The sequence below is a fragment of the Ranitomeya imitator genome, chromosome 10 (assembly GCF_032444005.1).
Source record: "Ranitomeya imitator isolate aRanImi1 chromosome 10, aRanImi1.pri, whole genome shotgun sequence".
Lineage (NCBI taxonomy): Eukaryota > Metazoa > Chordata > Amphibia > Anura > Dendrobatidae > Ranitomeya > Ranitomeya imitator.
Window position 1 is genome coordinate 130098825 of NC_091291.1, and position 12331 is coordinate 130111155.

Below are 12331 nucleotides of genomic sequence, written 5' to 3' on the forward strand. Positions count from 1 at the left end.
ATGCAGTTTTCCATTCATCTCCTTGCCTGATTCTCACCAGATTATACGCACCACGAAGATCTATCTTAGTGAACCAACTAGCCCCCTTAATCCGAGCAAACAAGTCAGATAACAATGGCAAGGGATACTGAAATTTAACAGTGATCTTATTAAGAAGGCGGTAATCAATACATGGTCTCAGCGAACCATCCTTCTTGGCTACAAAAAAGAACCCTGCTCCCAGTGGTGATGACGATGGGCGAATATGTCCCTTCTCCAGGGATTCCTTCACATAACTGCGCATAGCGGAGTGTTCAGGCACAGATAAATTAAATAATCGACCTTTAGGGAATTTACTACCAGGAATCAAATTGATAGCACAATCACAATCCCTATGCGGAGGTAGGGCATCGGACTTGGGCTCTTCAAATACATCCTGATAATCAGACAAGAACTCTGGGACCTCAGAAGGAGTGGATGACGAAATAGACAAAAATGGAACATCACCATGTACCCCCTGACAACCCCAGCTGGATACCGACATAGAGTTCCAATCCAATACTGGATTATGGGTTTGCAGCCATGGCAACCCCAACACGACCACATCATGCAGATTATGTAGCACCAGAAAGCGAATAACTTCCTTATGTGCAGGAGCCATGCACATGGTCAGCTGGGTCCAGTACTGAGGTTTATTCTTGGCCAAAGGTGTAGCATCAATTCCTCTCAACGGAATAGGACACCGCAAAGGCTCCAAGAAAAACCCACAACGTTTAGCATAATCCAAATCCATCAGATTCAGGGCAGCGCCTGAATCCACAAACGCCATGACAGAATACGATGACAAAGAGCATATCAAGGTAATGGACAGAAGGAATTTGGATTGTACAGTACCAATGACGGCAGACCTATCGAACCGCTTAGTGCGCTTAGGACAATCAGAAATAGCATGAGTGGAATCACCACAGTAGAAACACAGACCATTCAGACGTCTGTGTTCTTGCCGTTCAACTCTGGTCATAGTCCTATCGCACTGCATAGGCTCAGGTTTAATCTTAGACAATACCGCCAAATGGTGCACAGATTTACGCTCGCGCAAGCGTCGACCGATCTGAATGGCCAAAGAAATAGACTCATTCAAACCAGCAGGCATAGGAAAACCCACCATGACATCCTTAAGAGCCTCAGAGAGACCCTTTCTGAACAAAGCTGCCAGCGCAGATTCATTCCACAGAGTGCGTACAGACCACTTCCTAAATTTCTGACAATATACTTCTATATCATCCTGACCCTGGCACAAAGCCAGCAAATTTTTCTCAGCCTGATCCACTGAATTAGGCTCATCGTAAAGCAATCCGAGCGCCAGGAAAAACGCATTAACATTACTCAATGCAGGGTCTCCTGGCGCAAGAGAAAATGCCCAGTCCTGAGGGTCGCCGCGCAAAAAAGAAATAATAATCAAAACCTGTTGAATAGGATTACCAGAAGAATGAGGTTTCAAGGCCAGAAATAGCTTACAATTATTTTTGAAATTAAGAAACTTAGTTCTATCACCAAAAAAACAAATCAGGAATAGGAATTCTTGGTTCTAACATAGATTTCTGATCAATAGTATCTTGAATCCTTTGTACATTTGTAACGAGATTATTCATTGAAGAGCACAGACCCTGAATATCCATGTCCACACCTGTGTCCTGAAACACCCAAATGTCTAGGGGAAAAAAAAGACTGAACACAGAGCTGAGAAAAAAAAATGATGTCAGAACTTCTTTTTTCCCTCTATTGAGAATCATTAGGTTGGCTCCTTGTACTGTTATGTAGGCAATCCAGTGACACAGTGTGCCAGCAATCAGAGCACATACAGTGATTTGATAATAACCCAAAAACAATAGAACGAGCTCTGAGACGTGGAATCTCTGTAGACCGCAATACCTGAACCTATCCTAAACACAACTAAAGGCAGCTGTGGATTGCGCCTGACACTACCTATGCAACTCGGCACAGCCTGAGGAGCTGACTAGCCTGAAGATAGAAAAACAAGCCTGACTTGCCTCAGAGAAATACCCCAAAGGAAAAGGCAGCCCCCCACATATAATGACTGTTAGCAAGATGAAAAGACAAACGTAGGGATGAAATAGATTCAGCAAAATGAGGCCCGATATTCTAGATAGAGCGAGGATAGCAAAGAGAACTTTGCAGTCTACAAAAAACCCTAAAGCAAAAAACCACGCAAAGGGGGCAAAAAGACCCACCGTGCCGAACTAACGGCACGGCGGTACACCCTTTGCGTCTCAGAGCTTCCAGCAAAAACGAATAGACAAGCTGGACAGAAAAAGTAGCAACAAAAGCAAAGAAACACTTATCTAAGCAGAGCAGCAGGCCACAGGAAAGATCCAGAAGCTCAGGTCCAACACTGGAACATTGACAAGGAGCAAGGAAGACAGAATCAGGTGGAGTTAAATAACAAAGCAGCCAACGAGCTCACCAGAACACCTGAGGGAGGAAGCTCAGAAGCTGCAGTACCACTTGTGACCACAGGAGTGAATTCAGCCACAGAATTCACAACAATTTACTGAACTTATATTTCAGTAGGCCAACATTTCGGATGTTAAAACAATTTTTCAAGCTGGTGTTATAAAGTATTCTAATTTACTGAGATAATGACTTTTGGGTTTTCATTGGCTGTAAGCCATAATCATCAACATTAACAGAAATAAACACTTGAAATACATCACTCTGTTTGTAATGACTCTATCTAATATACGAGTTTCACTTTTTATATTGAAGAACTTAAATAAATTAACTTTTTGATGATATTCTAATTTTGTGAGATGTACCTGTATATAATGGAGGCCCCACAGTCCCCTATACACAATGTGATGGCCCCACAGCTCCCCTATATGCACTGCTCAAAAAATAAAGGGAACACTAAAATCCCACATCCTAGATATCACTGAATGTAATATTCCTGTTATATATTTTTATTCATTACATAGTGGAATGTGTTGAGAACAATAAAACCTAAAAATCATCAACATAAATCACAACTAATATCCCATGGAGGTCTGGAGTTGGAATGATGTTCAAAATCAAAGTGGAAATGCCTCAAGGAAAAGGAAATGATGCTCAGTAGTGTGTGTGGCCTCCATGTTCCTGTATGACCTCCCTACAACACCTGGGCATGCTCTTGATGAGGCGGCAGATGGCCTCCTGAGGGATCTCCTCCCAGACCTGGACTAAAGCATCCACCAACTCCTGGACAGTCTGTGGTGCAACGTGACGTTGGTGGATGGTGCGAGACATGATGTCCCAGATGTGTTCAATCGGATTCAGGTCTGGGGAACGGGCGGGCCAGTCCATAGCTTCAATGCTTTCATCTTGCAGGAACTGCTGACACACTCCTGCCACATGAGGTCTGGCATTGTCCTGCATTAGAAGGGAACCAGGGCCAACCGCACCAGCATATGGTCTCACAAGGGGTCTGATGATCTCATCTCGGTACCTAACGGCAGTCAGGCTACCTCTGGTGAGCACATGGAGGGCTGTGCGGCCATCCAAGGAAATAACACCCCACACCATTACTGACCCACTGCCAAACCGGTCATGCTGAAGGATGTTGCAGGCAGCAGATCGCTCTCCACGGCGTCTCCAGACTCTGTCACGTCTGTCACATGTGCTCAGCGTGAACCTGCTTTCATCTGTGAAGAGCACAGGGCGCCAGTGGCAAATTTGGCAATCCTGGTGTTCTGTGCAAATGCCAAGCGTCCTGCACGGTGTTGGGCTGTGAGAACAACCCCCATCAGTGGAAGTTGGGCTCTCAGACCATCCTCATTGAGTCGGTTTCTAACCATTTGTGCAGACACATTCACATTTGTGGCCTGCAGGAGGTCATTTTGCAGTGCTCCTCCTGTTCTTCCTTGCACAAAGCTGAGGTAGCGGTCCTGCTGCTGGGTTGTTGCCTTCCTACGGCCCCTTCCACATCTCCTGGTGTACTGGCCTGTCTCCTGGTAGCTCTTCCAGCCTCTGGACACTACCCTGACAGACACAACAAACCTTCTTGCCACAGCTCGCATTGATGTGCCATCCTGGATGAGCTGCACTACCTGAGCCACTTGTGTGGGTTATAGAGTCCGCCTCATGCTACCACGAGTGTGAAAGCACAACCAACATTTAAAAGTGACCAAAACATCAGCCAGAAAGCATTGGTACTGAGATGTGGTCTGTGGTCCCCACCTGCAGAACCACTCCCTTAGTGAGGGTGTCTTAATAATTGCCAATAATTTCCATCTGTTGTCTATTCCATTTGCACAACAGCATGTCAAAATTGATAGTCAAACAGTGTTGCTTCCTAAGTGGACAGTTTGATTTCACAGAAGTTTGATTTACTTGGAGTTATATTCTGTTGTTTATATGTTCCCTTTATTTTTTGAGCAGTGTACATAGAATGGAGGCCCCACAATCCCCTATACACAGTGTGATGGCCCCAAAACCCCACACACACGATGTCCTCTACAGCCCCAACATGCAATTTGAGGGCCCCCACACACAATATGATGGCCCCGCAGTCCTCCACTTATTATAAGGCCCCACACAGCCAGCAACATAGTATGGGGACCCCCACACACAGCTTGATAGCCCGATAAATCCACTGACATTCCAGGGTGTCAGCTCCAGTGCTTCCAGACAATCTTTGCTTACCTTTGTGCAGGGTTGGTGTCTTTACCTTCCCAAGTGACCGCTGCTACCAATCACTGGCTTTAGTGGTAGTTCTAGCATGTTGGAACAGGATTGCTGAGATCAGTGATATGGGTAGAGTAAGACCAGCTGGGTACTAGAGGCTTTTTCAGGTGAGTGTTTTTGTGATTTTATGCTACTTGTACCATATGGCCAATTTTGTATTTTTTTTTTAAACTTAGACAACCCCCTCTAAAGGCACAAAAATTGAGTTATATATCAGAGCACAAGTCTTTTTTTTTTAAGCCGAAAAACATTAGATGATGATTTTAGCTCGACTGGATCACGATCTAAAGTTTACGGAGGCTTCCTGAATCTTTTCTGACGGGTCAGAAAAAAATTAAAATGGGAAAAAACCAGATCCACAAATATATGTAATAATGGAACACAAGGATTGTATCTGTTCCTTTGCAAAAAAAAAATCGAAATCATCTTCTGCTTAGGACCCAAGTGTCCTTCCCATCCCGTACAGCTCTGGTTCATGTTGCTCCCTTCCAAGACCACAGAGTCTCCAGAGAGTATTACGGGATATTTCCAGTTTACTAAACCAGTGGAGATGTCAAATCCGGCTATGGATGCTGCCTTGCAGTTCACAACTGAAATCCAGTCTAAAAAATATAGGTAGCTGCTGCGGCTGGAGTGGTGAAAGCCGGCGTCCTTGCATGGTGGGAGGAGGGGAACCATGCGGATGCACCGGCAGAAGTTACACCGCTGCAGCCAATCACTTGCATCAGTAATGTACTGCATGGGACCACTGAGGTCAATGATTTTCTGCAGACGTCCCATGAGTAAGCAGGGATGTCATCACTGACCCAAGTGTAAAAAAAAAAAAGACTGTCAGAGAGACCTACAGACAGTATATTAATGCTGTTTATTGGATAGATGGAAGAAAAAGATACTAGTGAGGAAAAACAGATACGTAAAGTTCCTCAGGTGATAACGTTCTGACATACAGAGGGCGACAATGTTGTCACTATAGCCATAGTAATAATAGTCATAGCTGCCAAGGCGGGTGCCATGGGACCGCTCCGCATAGTTGCCAAGCTATGGATAACATTCCCAGGGACTCTGCTGCCGGGCAGGGAATAAACATATGAGCAATGCCTCCAGGACATAAGAATGTTATTATATACATCCTAAGGGTTCCTTAAAGGGGTCTCCTGGATTCTGTTATTGATTGCCTATCCGTAGGTAATGCAATTGAGCTTGAATCCAGGAGGAAGAAAGCAGACTCTGTAGTGGCTCTGATGAACACTGCGGCGCTCTACAGCACATCCTATTCTAGGAGCAGCAGCACGAAACACAGCTCGGTGCATTCTGTAGTAGCTGTGATGAGTACTGCAGTGCTCTACAGAACATCCTATTCTAGGAGCAGCAGCACCAGACACAGCTCGGTGCATTCTGTAGTAGCTGTGATGAATACTGCAGCACTCTACAGCACATCCTATTCTAGGAGCAGCAGCACCAGACACAGCTCGGTGCATTCTGTAGTAGCTGTGAAGAATACTGCAGCACTCTACAGCACATCCTATTCTAGGAGCAGCAGCACCAGACCTAACTATGAGCATTATGTAGTAGCTGTGATGAGTATTGCAGTGCTCTACAGCACATCATATTCTAGGAGCAGCAGCACCAGGCACAGCTCTGTGCATTCTGTAGTAGCTGTGATGAATGCTGCAGCACTCTACAGCACATCCTATTCTAGGAGCAGCAGCACTAGGCACAGCTCAGTGCATTCTGTAGTAGCTGTGAAGAATACTGCAGCACTCTACAGCACATCCTATTCTAGGAGCAGCAGCACTAGGCACAGCTCGGTGCATTCTGTAGTAGCTGTGATGAGTACTGCAGCTCTCTACAGCACATCCTATTCTAGGAGCAGCAGCACCAGACACAGCTCTGTGCATTCTGTAGTAGCTGTGATGAATACTGCAGCACTCTACAGCACATCCTATTCTAGGAGCAGCAGCACTAGGCACAGCTCGGTGCATTCTGTAGTAGCTGTGATGAATACTGCAGCGCTCTACAGAACATCCTATTCTAGGAGCAGCAGCACCAGACACAGCTCGGTGCATTCTGTAGTAGCTGTGATGAATACTGCAGCACTCTACAGCACATCCTATTCTAGGAGCAGCAGCACTAGGCACAGCTTGGTGCATTCTGTAGTAGCTGTGAAGAATACTGCAGCACTCTACAGCACATCCTATTCTAGGAGCAGCAGCACCAGACCTAACTATGAGCATTATGTAGTAGCTGTGATGAGTACTGCAGTGCTCTACAGCACATCATATTCTAGGAGCAGCAGCACCAGACACAGCTCGGTGCATTCTGTAGTAGCTGTGATGAATACTGCAGCGCTCTACAGAACGTCCTATTCTAGGAGCAGCAGCACCAGACATAGCTCGGTGCATTCTGCAGTAGCTGTGATGAATACTGCAGCACTCTACAGCACATCCTATTCTAGGAGCAGCAGCACCAGGCACAGCTCCGGCATTCTTTTTTTGCTGTGATGAATACTACAGCACTATACAGCACATCCTATTCTAGGAGCAGCAGCACCAGACACAGCTCTGTGCATTCTGCAGTAGCTGTGATGAATACTGCAGCACTCTACAGCACATCCTATTCTAGGAGCAGCAGCACCAGACACAGCTCTGTGCATTCTGTAGTAGCTGTGATGAATACTGCAGCTCTCTACAGCACATCCTATTCTAGGAGCAGCAGCACCAGACCTAACTATGTGCATTATGTAGTAGCTGTGATGAATACTGCAGCACTATACAGCACATCCTATTCTAGGAGCAGCAGCACCAGACACAGCACTGTGCATTCTGTAGTAGCTGTGATGAATACTGCAGCTCTCTACAGCACATTCTATTCTAGGAGCAGCAGCACCAGGCACAGCTCGGTGCATTATGTAGTAGCTGTGATGAATACTGCAGCACTCTACAGCACATCCTATTCTAGGAGCACCAGCACCAGGCACAGCTCTGTGCATTCTGTAGTAGCTGTGAGGAATACTGCAGCGCTCTACATCACATCCTATTCAAGAAGCAGCAGCACCAGACACAGCTCTGTGAATTCTGTAGTAGCTGTGATGAATACTGCAGCACTCTACAGCACATCCTATTCTAGGAGCAGCAGCACCAGGCACAGCTCCGGCATTCTTTTTTTGCTGTGATGAATACTACAGCACTATACAGCACATCCTATTCTAGGAGCAGCAGCACCAGACACAGCTCTGTGCATTCTGCAGTAGCTGTGATGAATACTGCAGCACTCTACAGCACATCCTATTCTAGGAGCAGCAGCACCAGACACAGCTCTGTGCATTCTGTAGTAGCTGTGATGAATACTGCAGCTCTCTACAGCACATCCTATTCTAGGAGCAGCAGCACCAGACCTAACTATGTGCATTATGTAGTAGCTGTGATGAATACTGCAGCACTATACAGCACATCCTATTCTAGGAGCAGCAGCACCAGACACAGCACTGTGCATTCTGTAGTAGCTGTGATGAATACTGCAGCTCTCTACAGCACATCCTATTCTAGGAGCAGCAGCACCAGACACAGCACTGTGCATTCTGTAGTAGCTGTGATGAATACTGCAGCTCTCTACAGCACATCCTATTCTAGGAGCAGCAGCACCAGGCACAGCTCGGTGCATTATGTAGTAGCTGTGATGAATACTGCAGCACTCTACAGCACATCCTATTCTAGGAGCACCAGCACCAGGCACAGCTCTGTGCATTCTGTAGTAGCTGTGAGGAATACTGCAGCGCTCTACATCACATCCTATTCAAGGAGCAGCAGCACCAGACACAGCTCTGTGAATTCTGTAGTAGCTGTGATGAATACTGCAGCGCTCTACATCACATCCTATTCAAGGAGCAGCAGGCGCAGCTACAACAAAATCTACATGCTGTGCCAATGTGTTGCGGCCTCTTAAACCACCTAATCAACGGGGTGCAGGAGTTGAACCATGATCCATCTGATGTTAATGACCAATTTTAAGGAGCGGCCATCATTATTAAACCCCTATAAGCTTGGGACATTTCCTAGTTACATACATACCTGTAGCTCTAGAGACCACATAAGGACTTGCTTGGTGATGCTCATAAACCACCATTGTTTATCCTATAATTAGATGGCTGTATGTGATGCATCTAGGGTTTTGGGTAGTGGTGTGGAAATGATGTAATAATCCAGATGTCGCTTTTTTTATTTATCCATAGTATTACAGACTATCCATAATGTGGTTGTAATGTTTTCCCCATGCTTCTTTCCCGCAGGCGACCATCCCTGAGGTTCTATGACCTGCCATCTACAGTTACGAGCAGATTCCCAGGGAGAAGCAGACAACTCTGTCCTTAGAATATATTAATAATACTCTTATATTCATTTTGAGCATTACCAGCTCCCGGGCATGAAGATTATGTGACACCCACTGTTAATAATCCCAAGAGACTGCAGGAACCCTTCCACTGTGTATGATCCTGAGATAGTGAAGGAGACATCTGGGCAGCTTTGGTCTGGAGACACTTGGAGCCTTCTCCTGTTTGTGAGCGTGCACATGTCAGGTTCAGTGGGTGCACGGAGGGTGGACGATCCTGTGGACTGTTTTTGTAAATGTGGACGAACCCAGGTCTCCTTTCATGTATGGATCACTTGCAGAATGAAGGAATGTTTTTTTTTGGCACTGCATAGGTTTTGCATCCATGCTTCTTCATCCATTAATGTCCCATTACTAGTTCAGCACACAATATGTTTCGAAGGTGCCAACATCTATTAAGAGTAAAGTTGGCTAAACCCAGTGGGACCAACCAACTAATACGTATGTGGTGTATCAGACTCTCCCCCAGCAGATAATGTTGGGGGGGAATGAAGATGTCTGATAGCAGCACACTCCTATCTCTAGAATGAGAACTTTGACTAGACTCTCCCCAATGTGAACGCATGCATGATCATCTGAACTGAGCATGCATACGAATAGAGGATGGTCTTTGGCTAAACTAGCATTTGAAAAACTAAGTCAGGACATCATTATTTTCACAAAGGTAAAAGATGCGATATCCTGTACACATACCAATAATACAGAACAGTCCAGGCTAATGCATCCTGTAGATCAGGGCCGCCAAGTCTATTGGTTTCTGATTGTCACTGATTTTTCCACTTTTTTCTGAAAATCATGGGTCCAATCAGAAAAACACTGCCAGTATCTCATCAGAACCAAATATATCGGGCATCCCTGCAAAATATTTTGTAAATCCTTATACCAATTGCTTTTTATTCTTTCTATTCATAAAATGGAACATACGATAGTATAGATATAACAGGATAACCTACTCAGCACTGCCAATATACTGCCAATTGCATCGATATAGGTATTTTAATTCCTATGATTGTAGCAATGTTTTCTTGACTCTAATTCTTTAGCTGTTGTGGTGCCAATCTCATGAAATGTCTTTCCCAAGTGCTAACTGGTGCCACTAAGACAGAGAAAGACGGAGTTTCTGTGACAGCCCCATTTCATTCATGGATGAGAACAGACCGGCTGTATCACTTCTCAGCAATGTCATAATATAGGTCATAGGGTCATAGCTTCTGTCCTGTCTGTACTGTATGTAGAAGACCAGCACATAAAGACTCTACTCAGCAACATCCTATGCTAGCTATAACACTTACAGAAGCCAAAACTAGTAATGACACACAAACTTTAATTTTAAAGGGAACGCATCAGCATAATTTTATTTATGCAACAAGTTATATGACTGTATAGATCCAATTACAACAATAAAAATGATACCTGTTTTGTAGCAATCGGATGTGCCAGCGCTGAGAAATCAAGCTTTGAAACCATATGCAAATTAGCCTGGAAGTGCTGGGGATGTTTAGGTTCACATGGAAGTCACGGACACGCCCCCACATTAATTTGCATGAAGCTTCAAAGCTTGATATCTCAGCTCTGGTACATCGGATCACTACAACACAGGTATCGTTTTCATTGTTATTCCAGGACCTCTACAGCCGTACAACTGGTTTCAGTATTAAAGTCATAATGACAAGTTTAGTTCAAGCCCTTATACACAGCAGAAGGGTCCCCGGCTTAATGCATTTCTGTGTTTATGGGTCCTGCATGCCTAGATTAGGGGGAAACATGAACATTCACTGCATATTCAGAAAATAAAGCCACAGGGATGTTTTGTTGATGGCTGCTAAAATACAGCTCACTGATTTAGCTTTATATTTCCAGTTGGTCAAGCTCAGTGCTGTTTGATACAGTGCTTGGCTATTCACTTTGTCCTTCATTATTTCAGGGATAATAAAAATTATGAAATCTTAATTTGTCTTATTATGTGGTCTATCTATGTACATAAGTCTCAGTGACCTCTGAAGGGTCTTCTATGGCCTCCTACTGAAAACAGAGCAAGGGAAGGGTTACTGATGCAGCCAGTCGCCTATCAGTTAAAGCGAGGTTTTCGTTATAGGAGAATGATTCATATACTTATTTATATTGAATATTATTTATATATTTTTAACAGACTTAATTGGGACAGTATTAAAAGGGGTGACCGGGACTTTAACATTGATGGTCCATCCTTAGGACAGGTCATCAGTGTCCGATCAATGGGGGTGCGACACCCGGTATCCCCGCTGATCAGCTATTCCTATGTGTCTGCAGTGGCCGGAATTGCTCAGTTACAGAGCTACACAGCACAGCACTGTCGACTGAATAATGGCCGCGGCCGTGGACTGCACATCTGCCTACTATTCAAACCAATAGGGGGTGTATGTGCAGTACCAGCCGCGTCCACTAGTTCGTCGATGGAGCTGTGCCGTATCTGTGCGTAAAGGGAACAGCTGATTGATTGGGATGCCGAGTATTGCACCCCCCACCAATTAAACATTGACGACCTGGTGGGAAATCTCTGAGGAGCTCAGAGACAGAATTGTGGCAAGGCAAAGACCTGGCCAAGGTTACACAAGAATTTCTGCAGTAGCAAGGTTCGTGAGAGCACAGTGGTTTCCATAATCATTAAATGGAAGAAGTTTGGGACCACCAGAAGTCTTCCTAGACCTGGCCGTCCAGCCAAACTGAGCAATTGTGGGAGAAGAGACTTGGTGAGAGAGGTAAAGAAGAACCCCAAGATCACTGTGGCTGAGCTCCACAGATGCAGTAGTGAGATGGGACAAAGTTCCACAAAGTCAACTATCACTGCAGCCCTCCACCAGTTGGGCCTTTATGGCAGAGTGGCCCGACGGAAGCCTCTCCTCAGTGCAAGGCATATGAAAGCCTGCAGAGTTTGCTAAAAAACACATGAACATAGTAACATAGTAACATAGTTAGTAAGGCCGAAAAAAGACATTTGTCCATCCAGTTCAGCCTATATTCCATCATAATAAATCCCCAGATCTACGTCCTTCTACAGAACCTAATAATTGTATGATACAATATTGTTCTGCTCCAGGAAGACATCCAGGCCTCTCTTGAACCCCTCGACTGAGTTCGCCATCACCACCTCCTCAGGCAAGCAATTCCAGATTCTCACTGCCCTAACAGTAAAGAATCCTCTTCTATGTTGGTGGAAAAACCTTCTCTCCTCCAGACGCAAAGAATG

At 45.0% G+C, this 12331-nt stretch overlaps 1 protein-coding gene across 4 annotated transcripts in view; it reads left to right on the forward strand.

Moving 5' to 3' along the window:
• Positions 1-11055, forward strand: part of SCN2B (sodium voltage-gated channel beta subunit 2) — a 49391-nt gene extending 38336 nt beyond the window's left edge. For all 4 annotated transcript variants that reach the window (XM_069741304.1, XM_069741303.1, XM_069741302.1 and 1 more), the window contains exon 5: positions 9005-11055. Coding sequence is in view for 2 of the 4 variants with exons in the window: in XM_069741303.1 (XP_069597404.1) it covers positions 9005-9028 (24 nt within the window). In the remaining 2 variants the exon portion in view is untranslated. The remainder of the gene's footprint in view (positions 1-9004) is intronic.
• Positions 11056-12331: the final 1276 nt, after the last annotated feature.